General features: G+C 44.6%; 1 protein-coding gene across 1 annotated transcript; it reads right to left on the reverse strand.

The window, feature by feature from the left end:
- Nucleotides 1-1,315: 1,315 nt before the first annotated feature.
- On the reverse strand, nucleotides 1,316-18,113 carry COMTD1 (catechol-O-methyltransferase domain containing 1). Its single transcript, XM_026674172.2, has 7 exons — nucleotides 17,938-18,113; nucleotides 13,670-13,812; nucleotides 10,061-10,166; nucleotides 8,561-8,679; nucleotides 6,644-6,698; nucleotides 4,438-4,571; nucleotides 1,316-2,678 (listed from the first exon to the last, which is right to left on the reverse strand). The coding sequence occupies exons 1-7, from the start codon at nucleotides 18,020-18,022 to the stop codon at nucleotides 2,526-2,528; spliced, it is 795 nt and encodes a 264-aa protein (XP_026529957.2). The 5' UTR covers nucleotides 18,023-18,113; the 3' UTR covers nucleotides 1,316-2,525.
- Nucleotides 18,114-18,360: the final 247 nt, after the last annotated feature.

Raw genomic sequence — 18,360 nt, forward strand, 5'->3', positions numbered from 1 at the left:
AACAATCAACCAGTGGAACAGAAGTTGCTTTCAGAAGTTGTGGGAGCTTCATCACTGGAAGCTTTCAAGAAGTGACTGGACTGCCACCTGTCAGAAATGGTGTAGGGTCTCCTGCTTGGGCAGGGGGTTGGACTAGATGACCTACAAGGTCCCTTCCAACCCTGTTAATCTGTATCTCGGGTATGAATTCTGCATCTACACAATGGACAGTTGAATGCCTTGGCTCATTAAAAAACTTTTTTTGTTGTCCTTGAAAACTGCAGGCAGCAAGATATTGTGTGTAGAAGTGGCATGGGGCCAGGAAGAGAGTGATGAATTTAACTAACGTGAATTAAAATTTAACTTCAGAATTTGGGGGAATTTGATGGATCTAACAAGCCGGGCACATCTGATCTTTTGTATCGTGTTTTATGTCTCTTTAAAATAAAAACTTAACCCTGGTGGGTAGGGGTAAGTAAACACTCAGCTGCATTCAGTTGCTCAGACTCCACCCCACAAAGGATTATGGGGTAATTAAAAGGAGATGAGTAAGTAATGGCTTAGTTTTCTTAGCTGAGGGGGGTAACATCCACGCTCAGCTTCGGAAAAAAAATCCCTCCCCCCCGTAGGTAGAAAATTAACGTGTACAGCCACACTGCCACCACCCCCACGAAACTGGCTGTCAAGAATTGGAAAAATATTCTGGCCAATGGCCAGCCTCTGACATACTACAGGTAAGGCATTGGCAGATAATCATTGTGTCAGAGTTCTAGAAAACCTCCACTCCAAGAAATAACTCCGAGACAGACATCTTCTCAAAAGTTCTGTTTTAATTGGATAGTAAACTGGCACAACCGGGGAATCCTGAATGTGAAAGTTCCGGGCTTCCTTGCAATAAGTAAAAACTACAAATCCATCCCCTGCACCCATCATCGCATCACATGCCCCAATCACCAACCGTCCCAACTCGAGACTTCCTCTCACTTGCGTGCAAAACAACATGACCTTGAATTAGAAAAAGAACATTGTTATGTCTAACTACATAACACTCCAAGAAACTCCCCCCCTCCATTTTCCCAGGCTCAAAATATGGCAGTGTGGGAGCATTGGGTCTCAATGTGGCTTCCAAAGCTGACACATTGTTCATGTGCAAGTGTGTGTGTGTATGTGTGTGTGTGAAGAGAACCAATACTACAATTTTAAAAAGTAAACATAAAATTCTTTGCATTTAGGTTAAAATATACATATAAAAATATATATATATATATATTGCATTTTGTACAGAAACCCCAGATCTTACATTGGTTCTTGCAACGAGAACCTACCAAATTGCGGCTGTTTTTTAAAAATATTCTGTTGCACAAGATGTAACAAAGGGAAAAGCATGGAATAGTGGCTACGATGTTGGAATTGGCCTGGGAGAGCTACCCAAGGCTTGTTGCCTTCACTCAACTGTGGAGGTGACTGGGTAACCTTGAGCCCGTCAACAGAAACATTCAGCCCACATATGCTAGCTCGAATTTCACAAGGAAATGTGAGACAGATATAAGAGAATCTTTATTGCCATATTTTTTTCCTGGGCACACACTGGCACTCATTAAAAAAGGAAATTCGAATGCCTGCTCAAAAGAAAATAAGCCGAAATGTTGCAAAACATGAAAATAGAAATATATGTATCTCTATATAGTACATTTATTTATTTATACACCACTCCAATCAAGGTGACTTAAGGTCAAAAGCGGGGGAGTCTAAGAGATTCTCTAGTCATCCAGATCATGGTTGTCCCAGAGGTGCTTTTTCAGGAGGCAATTTTCTTGTTTTTTTTCTTTTGAAGACGTTTCGCTTCTCCTCCAAGAAGCTTCTTCAGCTCTGACCAACTTCCCCACCACCCTGTCAGAGTTGAGGAAGCTTCTTGGAGGAGAAGCAAAACATCTTCAAAGAAAAAACTGAAGCAGCAAATGACCTGAGGACACAGATAAACTTCCAAGTGGCCTCAACGACCCGCTAAAAGGATGCAAATGACCAGCTGTCTGCAAGGAATGTAAATCCTTCCCTTTCCCACCATCCGGTCAGAGCTGAAGAAGCTCCTTGGAGGAGGAGCGAAACGTCTTCAAAAGAAAAAAGAACAAGAAAGTCCAGTTGCCTCTTGATAAAAGCACCTTTGGGACAGGAGACTCTGAGTTTTAGTCCTGCCTTAGCCATGAAAGCCAGCTGGGTGACTTTGGGCCAGTTACTCTTAGTCAGCCCAACTCACCTCACAGGGTTGTTGTGGGCAAAACAGAAAGAGGAGGAATGTCTCTTGGATATGTTTTTCCACCTGGAGTTATTTGTAAATAATAATTAAGATAAATGAAGTGATGCGTAAAACTGAAAGGACGTTTTAGGCTTTCTTTCTTTTTTTTTTAAATGTGTGTAATACACAATGCAACCCTAAACACATTTAAGGAAATAAGAATGAAATAGACCATTTCACGTCTCTAAATTATTATCCCTGAGGACTGAGAGTGCTCAAGCACCTCCTACCTTCCTTCCTTCTCCCTCCTTAACTATAGCTTAAACCCTAAAGTTATCCCGTTTCCAATCAGGATCATACTTATGTTCACACGGGGATCGTGGAAGATTTTTTCATTTAGCTGATGAATATGCTGGGCTGCGCGATCATTTTTGCCTGGTTTAAGTACTTTCCCCGATACGAAAACCTGTTGGAAACAAGAGAGAAAACCATACAGAGCATGCAGGACTCACACCACGTATTACAACAACGTTACACAGGAGAGAACTGTCAGAGGAGGCCTGGAAACCTCAATGCAACTCTTGGCTGAGGCTCATTAAAATAGCTACCTCTTTTCTCAGGACTAAACCACTGGGATATCCACATTCTGCTGCAACCACATGAACCTGGAAACGGTGCGGGCCAGCTCAGTGAGTTGCAGGCAATTGGGGCCTCTACAATCTGTCTGTTCCAAACTGCTTGTTCTGACCCAGGCTCCGTCAAACTTAATAAAACACAAATTGAATTTAAAAAGAAAAAACTTTGTTAATGTGACGCTGGGAATTTACTTGCATTCCCAGCCAAGACTCATTAGACACAGTTCCTCCAGATAAGAGCACGCTTTTCAGTGCTGCAGAATGCTGCCAAGAAACAGAAGTCCAATTAAGGCTAATCATAAACCAACCCCCAAACCCAGCAAAAACTAACCGGAGTACAGAGCTTCACGAAGAACTGGGAGATTACTGAACTACTTTGCTTCCTGCAAAGAGTTTGTCATTGAGGTCTGACTTTTACCCCTGATGGGACAGGCAATCACCTCCCAGCCTTACTCCCCTTTTAAGAGTCGCCCCTTTTATTTCAGCTGCTTTCACCTTCTAGCAGCTCTGCGCACAGGGAACAGGCTCCCCTTGTTCCTTTGCCTTGCTGCTGCCAGACTCCAGAGGCTCCGGAGGCAGCACCCCACTCCCAGATGGTCCTGGTCCCATCTCTGCATAGGATGCAGGACCCTCGTCCGAGTCCTCTCCAGACTCCCTGACTGGTCCCCTTTCTTCCTCACTGTCCGATTCCACTGCCGTCTGCACCGGCTGCCGGCAAACCACAACACTGCTATCTTGCCCTATCCTTACGTGAAACTAAGTCTACAATTGGACCTTTGTTTTATGACCTCCCAGGCCAAAGCAAAGATTCCATACAGTCGAGGAGGTTTATTACCAAGTTTGTGCGGGCTGCACAGCAACCTTAATCCTTCCTGGGGTGAAAGTAATCAAAGCAGAATTGTTGCCAAAGGCAAAATACCAAATAACAGAGCTGGAAGGGACCTTGGAGGTCTTCTAGTCCAACCCCCTGCGGAGGCAGGAAAAACTGTACCATTTCAGGCAAATGGCTGTCCAGTCTCTTTTTTAAAAAACTTCCAGTGTTGGAGCAACCACAACTTCTGGAAAGAAGCCATTCCACTGGTTTATTGTTCTCAGTCAGGAAATTTCTCCTTAGTTCTAAGTTGCTTCTCTCCTTGATTAGTTTCCTGCCTTCAGGTGCTTTGGAGAATAGCTTGACTCCCTCTTCTTTGGGGCAGCCCCTGAGATATTGAAACACTGTTCTCATGTCACCCCTGGACCTTCTTTTCATTAAATGAGACATACCCCAATTCCTGCAACCATTCTCCATATATTTTATCCTCCAACCCCCTTATCATCTTGGTTGCTCTTCTCTGCACTCTTTCTAGAGTCTCAACATCTTTTTTTTTTTTTTGCCAAAACTGGATGCAGCTTTCCAAGTGTGGCCTTACTAAGGCTTTGTAAAACGGTACTAGAACTTCACGTGATCTCAATTCTATCCCTCTGTTCTTATTCATGTGTTATGGGTTGTGGGGTGGGAGTGTGGGTGGGGTTCCACAGGGATCCAAAATCAAGGGGCCATTCCTGGCCAAGTGGAGTAACAACACTTTCTACTTTTTCGGAAGTACTTACATTGTCAAGCACTAATATCTTCCCTTTTTTAATGAGCCGTAAACATTTTTCGTAGTAATCGTTGTAACTCTCTTTGTCAGCATGGATGAAAGCCAGGTCAAATGTTCCAGCTTCACCATTGGCTAGAAGTTCCTCTACACATACACACACACACACAAACAGAAAAGGATTTTGTTTTGTTTTAATGCAAAATATTCCCTTCTGTCTACCTGTGTAGTAAGAGTATCTGTGGTACTCTTATCTGCAGTGGTTAAAAGGCAGTATTGCAGGCGAATTCTGCCGACTGCCAGCAGTTCGATCCTGACTAGCTCAAGGTTGATTCAACCCAACAGTGGGATCACTGGGATTACAGCTAAGTCTTCAGGTGTCCTGCTTAAATGCTGCATCTTGGGAGAATTCAGGGAGGGTTGATCACATCAAAGGGATTAGCAAAAAGGCCTCCATCACTTTCACTAATGTCGAATAATTCCATGCAAGTGAGAAAGGGAACACTTTAACCCAATTCACGCCGGCTGTGAAAAAGATGGAATTTGAAAGATCTTGATTTCCGTTTGGGCAATGGAACCGAAGCTCCATTGCTAATCTGGTTAATGGACATGAACTTTAAATTCTCTGATTTTTTTTTAAAAAATGGAACTATCTATCTCATTACAGCTAGTCCTCGACTTACAATGGTTTACTTAGTGACTGTTCAAAGTTACAGCGTCTTTGAATAAAGTGACATGACCATTTTTTGCACTTACGACCATTACCCATAGTCTAAATCAGGGGTCGCCAACCTTTTGGACCTCAGGGACCACCAAACTCATAATTTTAAGTCCAAGGGATCACTAACCAGTTCTGTGGGTGTGGCCTAATTTGTGGGTGTGGCTTGGTGGTCATGTGACTGGCTGGGCATGGCTTGTATGAAAATATTATAAATATTTATATAAATATTTAATTTTTTATAAAAAAAGAGCAACTTTTGCCCAAAATCAGGCAAAGCAGGCAGGCAGATTCAGTTGCTCACAGAATCACAGATTCATTCAGAAAACTATCTGCCATTGGCTAGCTCAGTCTGTCACATAAAATTTGCTTGCAAGCGAACTCACAAAATTAACTCACAACACACCATGTATGTAAATATTGATTTTTTTTATAAAAAAAGAGCAACTTTTACCCAAAATCAGGCAAAGCAGGCAGGCAGATTGAATTGCTCACAGAATAATTCAGTGATCCATCTATCTGCCATCAGCTGGCTCAGTCTGTCACATAAAATTTGCTTGCTGTGAGTCTGCACTGAATAATAGAAACTTCAGTCCTAAGGGAGGTTCGGCTGCGCTTAAAAGCAGAGCCAAAGATCTAAAGACTAGCTAGAAAGCAAGAAATCCAACCATTTCCTGCTTCCTAGCTAATCTAAATCTCCTGGCACAGCAGAACAGCTGATGGTCAGAAAAAGGAAAAATAGCAATTTAGCAGGCAAGTTTGCAGGGTAAGGAGTGAGTGGGCGGGGAGGGTTCCTGCGGGCCATGTGGGCGGTTGCAGCCTTGTGTTTCTGCGCAGCCTGGATTCATTGCTTTGGGGGGGGTGCTCTGGGGGTTAGATTTCTCTGAGGCCCACCAAAATTTTCTCACAGCCCACCAGTGGGTTGCAGCCCACCGGTTGGCGACTGCTCGTCTAAATTCAGATGCTGGGCAACTGGCTCATTTTTATGATGGTCGCAGTGTCCCGGGGTTACGTGATCTCTTTTGGCGACCTTCTCACAAGCTGAGTCCATGAGGGAAAACCAGATTCACTTAACAAACGAGTTATTCACTTAACAAATGCAGTGATTCCCTGAACAGCTGTGGCAAGAAAGATCATAAAACGGGGCGAAATTCACTTAAGAAACGTTTCGCTCAGCAATGGAGCTTTTGTGCTCTCAATTGTGGTCGTAAGTCGAGGACTACCTTAATGATTCAGGAAGTCTCTCCTTCAATTTGCTTATTACTTATTGGTTAAATTTATTTGCCACCCATCTTGCGGTGCTTTGCTTAACAACTTGTACCCAGAAAGGTCCTAAAACGGGGCAAAACTCATTTAACAAATGTGTTGCTTAGCAACAAGGCGGCTGGGAAGGAGAGAGTATGATGGACCAAAGCGAGGGAGTGTTGATGCCTGAACAGAGACCCCCCCCCCAAGCCTCCCTCAAAAAACCCTTCCAGTTGAACCCTTTGCTTCTACCTACCTAATGTTTCAATGGCTGGTTTTATCCTTAGATCGATCTTACGTAGAACTCCAGCCTGGAAGGAAAGAAAACAGGTCAAAGATATCATGAGGTCCCAAATGCTCAGCCTCCCCATCTAGTGTGTATATATGTGTGTGTGTGTGTGTGTGTGTGTGTATGCGTGTGTGTGTTTGCTTGTGCAGACCATCCATTGATGTGGTGGCATTTCAAGAAAGGAACGGAATGATTAGTAGTGAAATAATATAATTAATAATATTATTATATTATATAATTTTATATAATATATAAATTTAATATATAATAATATATAATTTATATAATTATTGTATAAATTTGCACTGAGGCAAATTTCTTATGTGTCCAACCACACTTGGCCAGTAAAGAATTTTCTTTCTTTCTTTCTTTCTTTCTTTCTTTCTTTCTTTCTTTCTTTCTTTCTTTCTTTCTTTCTTTCTTTCTTTCTTTCTTTCTTTCTTTCTTTCTTTCTTTCCTTCCTTCCTTCCTTCCTTCCTTCCCTCCTCCTCCCTCCTTCCTTCCTTCCTTCCTTCCTTCCTTCCTTCTGTCTTCCTTCCTTCATCTATCTATCTATCTACCTACCTACCTACCTACCTACCTATCATCTATAATATAAATATTAATAATACAATTAAACAATAAGTAATTAAATAATGAAAGAATATATTTTAATATCAGCATGTGTATTAATAGTAGAATTACATGGATGGGATGAATGGAAGGAATATGAATAGATCTACCCTATATGTTTAAATGAGGGATGCGGTGGCTCAGTGGCTAAGACGTTGAGCTTGTTGATCAGAAAGGTTGGCAGTGCAGCGGTTCGAATCCCTAGCGCCGCGTAATCGAGTGAGCTCCTGTTACTTGTCCCAGCTTCTGCCAACCCAGCAGTTCAAAAGCACATTAAAAATGCAAGTAGAAAAATAGGGACCCCTTTGGTGGGAAGGTAACAGCGCTCTGTGCGCCTTCAGGCATTTAGTCATGCCGGCCACATGACCACGGAGATGTTTTCGGACAGCGCTGGCTCTTCGGCTTTGTAACGGAGATGAGCACCGGCCCCTAGAGCTGGGAACAACTAGCACATATGTGTGAGGGGAACCTTTACCTTGTATGTTGAAATGATATTGTGATTGGTATTAGAATTGTATATCGAAACACTGAACAATGAAAGAATGAAGGATGAAACTTTCATATATACAGAAGTGAAGAGTTAAATAAGGGATATACGAATAATAAAGCAGGTGAAAGATGGAAGACAGAGAAAGAAACGTCTTTGAATACTACAGTGACATGAATAAAAGTTAGAATAGAAATAGGTCTCACCGCAAGTGACACAGTTCTAAGTTATCCAAACCGAACATTTCGAGCCTAGTAGTGTACGGAATTCGAGTGTGTACAGAAGAGTGCAAGACTTTTCTCGTGAAGTACTTCTGAACCCGCTCGATTGCACCAGGGATGCCAAATGGTTGAACAACAGTGGAATAATAAAATTAATAAAATAGCACAGTGGTGGCTAACCTTTTTCGGCTCCCATGCCAATAATTGCGCGCACGCTCACTTATGTGCGCTCATGTGCCAGCACCCAGAATGCAATGCATGCTGGCCTCCCACACCCCCGGCACATGCGTGTGAGATCCCCCTTGCGTGCGCCATGTGTCTCTGTGCATGCGTGCGCGTCTCCCATGCACCCCTGTGCATGCGCCGCCAGATACCCGACAATCTGCAGTTGGGCGGTGGGGTTTCTTCCAGGTGATCTCTCACGTGCCGAAAGAATTGACTTCCAGCACGGGTGCCACAGGTTCACCAACATGGCTCTAGCATAAGTTTTATAAGCTCTAATTACCAATACAATGTTTCCAGAAGACAAAAAACAAGCCCTGTGCAAAATTAAACTTACGCTACCTCTTTCCACACTGGCTTTCCGATACTGGCCGTATCTTCGTTGACCTCGCAGGCAACAATTCTGCCATCTTCTGGTAGGACTAGCGCCATGCTTAAAGTATTGTACCCAGCAGAAACTCCTAGAGAGAAATTACAAAAACGTGGTTGAAGGGGTTTCTGGGTTTCCGAATGAATAAAGACCTACAGGTAGTCTTCAACATATGACCGCAGTCGGGAGCAGAATTTCCATTTTTTTTTAAAGTGAGATGTGCTCAATTTTACAACCTCTATTGCCGTGGTTGTTAAGCGAACCACTGTGAATCATGTAGTCGTTAAGCAAATCCGGCTTCCCTCATTGGCTTTGCTGGTTGGAAGTCAGCTGGGAGGGTCACAAATGGGGATCAAAATACAGTCGAAAATACAGGCCAGTGTGCCCGAGTTTTGACCTCGTGATCACCAGGATAACAATCGCGACACCACTCAGACTTATATACCACTTTACAGTGCTTCCCAGCCCTCTCTAAGCGGTTTACAGAGTCAGCCTCTTTCCCTCAACAATCTGGGTCCTCGTTTTACCCACCTCAGAAGGACGGGAGGCTGAGTTCACCTTGAGCCGGTCAGGATCAAACTGCTGGCAGTGAGCAGAATCAGCCTGCAATACTGCGTTCTAACTCCTGTGCCACTACAGTCTTAAATGTGAGAACTGGTCATAAGTCGCTCTTTTCAGTACCGTTGTAACTTTGAAGCAACCACTAAACCAGTAGTCGCCAACCAGTGGGCCTGGTGATCCACGAGAAAATTTGGGTGGTCTGCAGAAAAATGTTACCCCCAAAGCACCACCCCCCCAAAGTAATTAATCCAGGCTGCACTGGAACACAAGGCTGCGCTGCCCACATGGCCCACGGGAACACAAGGCTTGTGTCGCTTGCATTGCGAACAACACGAGGTAGTGAGGGGAGGGGGGAAAGGGCGGAGGGGGGCAACTTGCCCCACTCGCCCCACACACCTGGCCTGGCCACCGGGCTGCTGCTTTCCACTTCTTTCTTCTTCTGCTTTTGGCTGCACACAAGTAAAGCAGCAAAAGTCTTTCTTTCTCTCCCCCAAACTCCGACAGAAATGAGTCTTTGGGACCCTGCAAGGCATCCTGCTTCAAGAGGCTGCGCCAGCACAAGTCTCACAAAGACTCATTTCTGGTGGAGTTTGGGGGAGAGAAAGAAAGATTTCTGCTGCTTCTGCTGCTTTCCTTGCATGAAGCCAAAAGTCTCTCTCTTTCTCTCTCTACCCCTGAGAATGGAGCTGGAGACAGTATCCTGTGATCCCAAATAAAGAATGATTGATTGGTAGGAAAACGGGCTGGGGAATTTTCCTGCAGACTTTTTGGGGGGATTTAAAATTATGAGTTTGGTGGTCCCTGAGGTGCAAAAGGTTGGCGACCCCTGGATTAGATTGTGACTTACAGGGTGACCAGTTTATTGTGAGACAAAATCCCGAATCTTCCCAGTTGTAGGCAGTCTCACTTACCTATCTCAATTACCTTTTTTGCTCCAACAAGCCTGATCAGGTTTGCTACCAACTGCGCCTGATCACAAGAGATCCACAGCTTTTTGCCAGGGGTAGAAGATGCAGCCTAGAAAAAGCAAAACAGGAGTCCATGTGAGAAGTTCTTCTGCATCTTAGTTTATCTTGTAACTCAATTAAAAAAGAAATATGTTAAGCTAAGTCTACGTGGTGAACACAAATACAACTGTTTTATTTCTGTTTTATTTCGAAGGAGACTGTTGTTTTCTTTTCAAGCCCAGAGGCACCTGATGACGGGAGACAAGGCGGCATAAAAATGTAATAATTAATTAAATAAACATGCAAATAAATAAATTTGCATAGGTGTGTGCGAGTATGCATGCCTTCATGGTATTGATTCAAGCCTTCTGCAACAGTCCGGGTTTTCTCTTGTGACTTCTTGGGAAAATTAACTTCCCATCCCCCAAGGTTAATTGTTTTCCTTTTAATTACATATCATGCTTCATTTTTTGGTTATTCCATCAACTTTTCCCAGGAGCTCTTCTGAAGGAGCGCCTAGAGAAAGAATGAGCTTGAGTGGTGGGTGGGATTCAAAAAAATTTATACTACCATTTCTGTGAGTGTTGCTTGGTGGGCGTGGCAGGGAAAGATTACTGCAAAATCCCCATTCCCTCCCCACCACACTAACCTGCTTTCCAACTCTGTTCTCCTGTGCAGGGCAACCAAAGAAGACCCAGCCGATCAGCTGTGGGCGTGGCATTCTGTGGGTGTGGCATTCTGTGGGCGTGGCAGGAGAAGGATACTGCAAAATCCCCATTCTGTCCCCACCCCACTAACCTGCTTTCCAGCTCCGTTCTCCTGTGCAGGGCAACCAAAGGAGACCCAGCCAATCAGCTGGGACTCAATGGGAGGCGGAGAATATATGGCGGCAGGGACAGTCAGAGGTGGGATTTGCTGGTTCTCCAAATTACTCAAAATTTCCGCTACCGGTTCTCCAGAACTGGTCAGAACCGGGTGAATACCCACCTCTGAGGAGCTTTCATCCAAGAATTATAATCTTTGCACAAACTTTGCAGGGATGGGTAGAGCTGGAGAAGAGCCGAGAGCGAAGGGCTGGCTTTCGCCAACCCAAACACACCTGTTGCTTAGCCTGCCTAAACTTGTGTGCTGAGAGTGCAAAATAGGTGATGACAACATCCACCTGGCTGTGATTTTTTTTTTTAATACAACAGGCCTCTCCACCCCCCAAAATAAAGTAGAAATGCCGATCTGTCACTGCCTCCCTCTTGCCATGATTTAATTCAGGGGTCTCCAACCTTGGCAACTTTTCAGGCTTGTGGACTTCAACTCCCAGAATTCTGGGAGTTGACGTCCACAAGTCTTAAAGGGGCCAAGTCGTATGGCTGGCTGGGGAATTCTGGGAGTTGAAGTCCACAAGTCTTAAAGGGGCCAAGTCGTATGGCTGGCTGGGGAATTCTGGGAGTTGAAGTCCACAAGTCTTAAAGGGGCCAAGTCGTATGGCTGGCTGGGGAATTCTGGGAGTTGAAGTCCACAAGTCTTAAAGGGGCCAAGTCGTATGGCTGGCTGGGGAATTCTGGGAGTTGAAGTCCACAAGTCTTAAAGGGGCCAAGGTTGGAGACCCCTGAATTAACTTATTTCTGAAACCTCCCATCATCTATTCTGGCCTCGTTTTACCTTCCTTTAAGAGCCTTCCTTTTCTGTAGCCTTTCTAGGACGTTGAGGTAGTCCTCTACTTGTGACCACAATTGAGCCCAGGATTTCTGTTGCTAAGTGAGACATAGGTTAAATGAATTTTCCCCCCATTTTACAACTTTTCCTGCCACAGCTATTATGTAAATCCATGCCGGTGTTAATTTAGCAACACGGTCGTTCGGTGGAATCTGGCTTCCCCCAAGGGAACTCGGCTTCTCAGAAGGTTGCAAAAGGGGATCACTTGATCCCAGGACACTGCAACCATCATAAGTGTGAGTCAGTAGCCGAGCATCCGAATTTTGACTGATGGGGAGGCGGCAATGTTTGCAAGTGTTAAAAACGGCCACGAGTGCCTTTTCTTGGTGCCATTGTAACTTCAAACAGTCACTAAATGAACGGCCGTAACTCGAGGACTAGCTGTACATTATTTGGGATGTCTTGTTCACACACAAGGTGTCATGCCCCTGTTGCAATCTGATTTGGAGGGGGAGGCCGAGCAGCTGACAGGGAGTGGGAGTGTGGCTCTGTTGGCTGTGGAAGAAACTGGGGAAGGGCAAAATTCGGCTGAGCAGAATAGGGGAGAGGTAGAGAGGGAATTCAGAGGAAGACCCAGGCCCACCCCCTCTTCATCCTAGGGCACGCAGGGAGGAACGGAGAAGAGAGCAACGTGAGTTACCTGGGTTACGGGGGAGGAAAGGGCCCTGATCCCCTTCATTAGCTGCAGCTGGGAACACAGGGTTTAAAAAGGGTGTTTGCACACAACATCTTGCTGGGAGCAAAGCGTGAATTATCTTCGTTTGTCAAGTCTTATCAGGGTTCTGGTGTCCTCCCAACTGTGTGGGTTTCGTTATCTTTTGGAAGGTCTGCAATTCCTTATCCTGCCCTGTCTCGTTAACTGCTGCAGCCGTGGTTTGTGTTGGTTTTTATTTATAATTTATATGTACTTTGGGTTTGGACTGAATTTTTCCCTTTAAAGACTGTACTTGGGAGAGCTTTTTTTTTCCAGCCAATGATAACTGGACTTTGGGGGCCAAGTTGGAGATATTAAAGGGACTTTACCTGCTTTTGTGACTTTGTTGCTTTTGTGCCATGCCCCGGGTCATCACACAAGGGGCTGGAAAGATCCCCCGAGTACAGAGAAGATGGAGTTAATTTGGAGGGGTTCGTGAATCCTGGATTGACCCCTGAGGAAGATCCATCAGAATCTGATCGGATCTGTCATGCTGCCATCAGAGTCTCAATCCGAGGAGGAAGACAAACAGCTGACAGGGAGTGGGAGTGGGGCTTCATTGGCTGTGGAGGAAACTGGGGAAGGGCAAAAGTCAGGCTGGGCAGACCAGGGAAGAGGTAGAACAAGGAAGTTCAGAGGAAGACCCAGGCCCACCCCTTCTTCATCCTAGGGCACACAGGGAGGAACAGAGAAGAGAGCAACATGGGTGGCATGGCTTACGGGGGAGGAAAGGGCCCTGATTCCCTTCACAAGGCACACCTGGGGAGGGAGTTTAAAGGAGAGGCAGTTGCAAGGTGCATTTGCTGGGAACAAACGTTGAGTTTATATCGTGTTGGCTGCGGTTATCTGAGTTCCTGGCATCCTCCCAACTGGTTTGATCTACCACCATGTTACTTCATTTCTGGAACTCCTTATTTTTCCCTGCTGGATTTAATTACCTTATTTTGCCTTGTTGGATTTATAGTTTAAAGTTTTTTGTTTACGTTTTGGACTGGGATATCTGCAGCTGTTGCAGGTTCATGGGAGAGTTTTTCTCCAGACCGGAGGGTAACTGGGACACTGGGGGCAAAGTTGGAGCTAATAAAGGGACCCATACTTATTCTCTGGCTGAGTTGCCTTTCTGCCACGCCCTGGGTCATCGCAGGATCCATTGAACAACTGGGACTTACCAATCTCAGCTTCTTCAAAAGTGGATGCTCTCGTACTGAGTGATCCAAGACGTATTTGTGCAGGTTTTCGCTCCCGTGCAAGAAGCCGCAGGAATGGCCGGAGGTGCCAAAGGCAAACAAATCTGATCCGCGGTATCTTCTGCCTTTCAAAAGCAAATCAATCTGTCCTCAGTCATATAATAAAGACTTTTAATATGTGTTAATATTTGATTCGACCCATGGAACAGAAGTTTCCTTCAGAAGTTGTGGGAGCTTCATCCCTGGAAGATTTCAATAGGAGACCGGACTGCCATCAGTCAGAAATGGTGTAGGGTCTCCTGCTTGGGCAGGGGGTTGGACTAGATGACCTACAAGGTCCCTTCCAACTCTGTTAATCTGTAATCTTTGAAACGCTTGATAAGAACACATCAAAATAAGCTCAGAAGAAAGTGGGTGTTGGGGACATCAATCCTTTGTTCACACAACATAACTTATATCCTGGTTTCTGAATTTACCGGGTGTGGGGGGAGTTGAAAGTCACAGATCATAGGGCCAGAAGAGACCTCAGAAGTCTTCTAGTCTGACCCCTTGCTCAAGGCACGAGTCAAAAATAAACAAATGGCAATTTGGAATAAACTAACTCACTTTCCACTGTTGTATCCATGCAATTCATTGAGTCCATCCAATAAGCTGTTCAAACCTAACCAAAATGAACACCAAGCTTAGCGGGCTGCGTGAATCTTTTGCTAGATGCACCCATGCACCAAGGACAAATTCCTTGTGTGTTACACGTGTGTGTGTGTGTGTGTGTGTGTGTCACACTTGTGTGTGTACGTGACACACTTCACCAATGAATTAAATAGTTTTTTTATTAAATAAATTTAATAATTTAAGAAAAATAAGCTCTTCAAACCTAACCAAAATGAACACCAAGCTTAGCGGGCTGCGTGAATCTTTTGCTAGATGCACCCATGCACCAAGGACAAATTCCTTGTGTGTTACACGGTGTGTGTGTGTGTGTGTGTGTGTGTCACACTTGTGTGTGTACGTGACACACTTCACCAATGAATTAAACAGTTTTTTATTAAATAAATTTAATAATTTAAGAAAAATAAGCTCTTCAAACCTAACCAAAATGAACACCAAGCTTAGTGGGCTGCATGAATCTTTTGCTAGATGCACCCATGCACTAAAGATAGATTCTATTCCTATTCTATTCTATTCTTCATTCCAATATTCTATTCTATTCTATATTCCAATATTCTATTCTATTCTATATTCCAATATTCTAATATTCTATTCTATTCTATATTCCAATATTCTATTCTATTCTTTCTATTTCTATTCTTTTCTTCTTTCCAATATTCTATTCTATTCTTTCTATTTCTATTCTTTTCTTCTTTCCAATATTCTATTCTATTTCTATTGTTCTTCATCCCAATATTCTATTCTATTCTACTATTTCTATTTCTATTCTATTCTTCATCCAAATATTCTATTCTATTTTATTCTATTCTATATTCCAATATTCTATTCTATTCTATTTCTATTCTATTCTTCTTTCCAATATTCTATTCTATTTCTATTCTATTCTTCATCCCAATATTCTATTCTATTCTATTCTATTCTATTCTATTCTATTCTATTCTATTCTTTCTATTTCTATTCTTCTTTCCAATATTCTATTCTATTTCTATTCTATTCTTCATCCCAATATTCTATTCTATTCTATTATTTCTATTTCTATTCTATTCTTCATCCCAATATTCTATTCTATTCTATTATTTCTATTTCTATTTCTATTCTATTCTTCATCCCAATATTCTATTCTATTCTTTCTATTTCTATTTCTATTCTATTCTATTGTTCTGTTCTGTTCTTTCTGTTCTATTTTTTATTCCAATATTCTATTCTATTCTATTCTATTCTATTCTATTCTATTCTAGGCGTTTAAAAACCGTGTACCGTGAACACGTCCTCCTGCCCAGAAGAGAAAACTTTGAGCAGAAGATTAAGATGGATGGGACGGTGGTTGAACTCCTCTATCGTGGCTTAGGGAACTAAGTAGACTAATTGGGGCTTAGCCCAATCTAGTCCAATCCTCCTAAGCAGAGAGGCCTGGTTTCACTTCACTTGTGAAAGCACCTTGACGTTTTGACCCCAGCTTGCCCCAGGAAAAGCCAGCCTGTTCAAAAGTTTGTTCCTACCTCTTGCTTAAGACAAAAATAACCCCCCCCCCAAACCCCACAAGTTTCTTTCAATCTGATTCTGCTTTGAGGGCCACTCAGACACAACCTTCTCGCCAAAAACACACCTGAGTGGTTTGTCTTCAAACTTCTTCCAACATTTTTAAAGCCTTCTCCATTTGGCCTTACTGTGTCTCTAGATTATAAATATGTTTGTTGTTTTGTATCACGAATTCCATTTCTATATTGAACAGTGTGTTTTCTAAAGTGTCCAAAGTGTTAAAATATAAACACCATTATAATCATGCACTTACAAACATACAGTATATAAGATATCAATCATTGTTAAAAAGTATACTATCTGTATACTATTGACATTGATTATACAGCCATCAAAATATTTAACAATCAGTTCTTCTTTCTCATGTCAGATATCAAACAGATGAACAGAGTTGGAAGGGACCTCGTAGGTCATCTAGTCCAACCCCCCTGCCCAAGCAGGAGACCCTACCCAATTTCTGACAGATGGCAGTCCAGTCTCTTCTTGAAAGCTTCCAGTGATGAAGCTCCCACAACTTCTGAAGGCAACTTTTCTTCCATGGGTTGATTGTTCTCACTGTCAGAAAGTTTCTCCTTATTTCCAGGTTGAATCTCTCCTGGTTCAGTTTCCATCCATTATTCCTTGTCTGGCCTTCGGGTGCCTTGGAAAATAGCTTGACCTCCCATATTTCGCATAAATCCACTCCTCTAACCTCTGTTATCGATCAACTAGCCATTTGCAGAAAGGTCCCCGTGTTATAAAATATTCCGAATCTACTTTTTCTTTCATTTTTAGAGTTAACCTATCCATTTCTGCACAATCCAGAATCTTTTTGATTTATATTATCATCGGTAGGGGAGTTTCTCAATTTGTCCTTACTAATCTTTCAGTGGTCTCCCATGCCGCTTAAGCTTTTAAAGTTCGCTTAGGTCTCTTCCAAAGGGTGACTGAGCTTGTCTGGATCACGTTGCTAAGAAGAAAGTCCATGACACAGTTCAAGACAGAGACAGGAGTGCGTGTGTGTGTGTGTGTTTTAAATTTCCTCCTGCACTGGAAAATGCTGGAGGGAAGAAGATTCCCACTGTGTTTAAATCCCCTTACAGAATTTTTTTTTCAAACTTGCCAACTTTTAACACAGGGCGGACTTCAACTGACTCAAGAATCAGAATAACAGAGTTGGAAGGGACCTCATAGGTCATCTAGTCTGACCCCTCCCCCCCAAGCAGGAGACCCTACACACAGACACAGACACACACCCTTTCCCAGAGTTCTCTGCCAGCCAGAGAATTAGGATGATCTTGGATGATCCCAGGGCTGCAGAATTAAAAAAAGCTGGAGATCCCTGCAATCTAACCCCTCCTCTTCCTTCTCCTCTTCTTCCTCCTCCTTCCTCTTCCTTTCCCCCTTCCTCTTTCTCCTCTTCTTTTTCTTTTTCTTTTTCCTCCTCCTCCTCCTCCTCCCAATTCCCAATGGAGGAGGGGTCCCGAATCCTGACCCCCCTTCACTTCCCCCATTTCCAACCCACCCCGGGCTTTTCAGTGCTTGGCCAACTCCAGGCTGCAATGCCCCCGGATCGCCGCTAGGTGGCGGCAGGAGGACAAATGCCTGCTCGCCTCCTTTCTCCAGCAGGTGGCCCCCGGACGACCACTGCAGGGCGGGGGGGGGGGAGTGAAGCTCATCTCGGGGGCAGGAAAGTCCTCCTGAGGTCGGTCGGTCGGTCGGTCGGTCGGTCTGTCTGTCTGTCCGTCCGTCCGTCCGTCCGTCCATCCATCCACCTATCTATGTAGCAGGGATGTTCCTCTTGCCCCCACTGCCATTCCCGCCCACTGGGGCTCCCCTCTTCCAGGGTGGGCAGGGGGGTTGGACTAGATGACCTTCAAGGTCCCTTCCAACTCTGATGATCTGGTTATCTAGCCACGCGGGGCGTCAGGTTGGACGCTTCCCACCCACCCACCCACCCAACCCACCCACCCGTGTCCGCGAGCGCCCGGGACTCCTACCTGGAAAGGAGGGTTTCCCCTCCCCCCCCATCCACACACACACACACACACGTGCAGCCTTACCCGCGAGGAAGCCCACCGCCAGCGCCGCCCCGCCAGCCGCCGTGGCCCCCAGGAGGGTCTCGCGGGACAGGCCGAAGAAAGCCATACGCGCGCCCGAGCAGGTGGGAAGAAGAGGAAGCAGCGGCTCCGCGGGCAGATAAAAGTCTTTTCGGCCGCTTTCGCAAGACTCTCTGCCCGTCACGTGTCCCGGGCTGGCGAGCGGCCCCTGCAGGAGGCGCCTTGAACCCGGGGACTTTGAATTTAAGCCGGGACTGCATTTTAACCCCACCCCGCCCCCAGTTTGCGCAATGAGGACTAGTAAGCTGTGCCGCGGCGTTGACCAGGCTCTCGTGTGTGTGTGTGTGCTGCGGGGTGGGGTGTAGGGGGGAAACCAGCCGAATCTGGGGTGCCCCGGACTGTCCTTGGGTCCAAAGGGGGAAGGGG

This window comes from Notechis scutatus, chromosome 4, assembly GCF_049901735.1.
Source record: "Notechis scutatus isolate UNSWTSFEM ecotype Mainland chromosome 4, rNotScu1.2, whole genome shotgun sequence".
NCBI lineage: Eukaryota > Metazoa > Chordata > Lepidosauria > Squamata > Elapidae > Notechis > Notechis scutatus.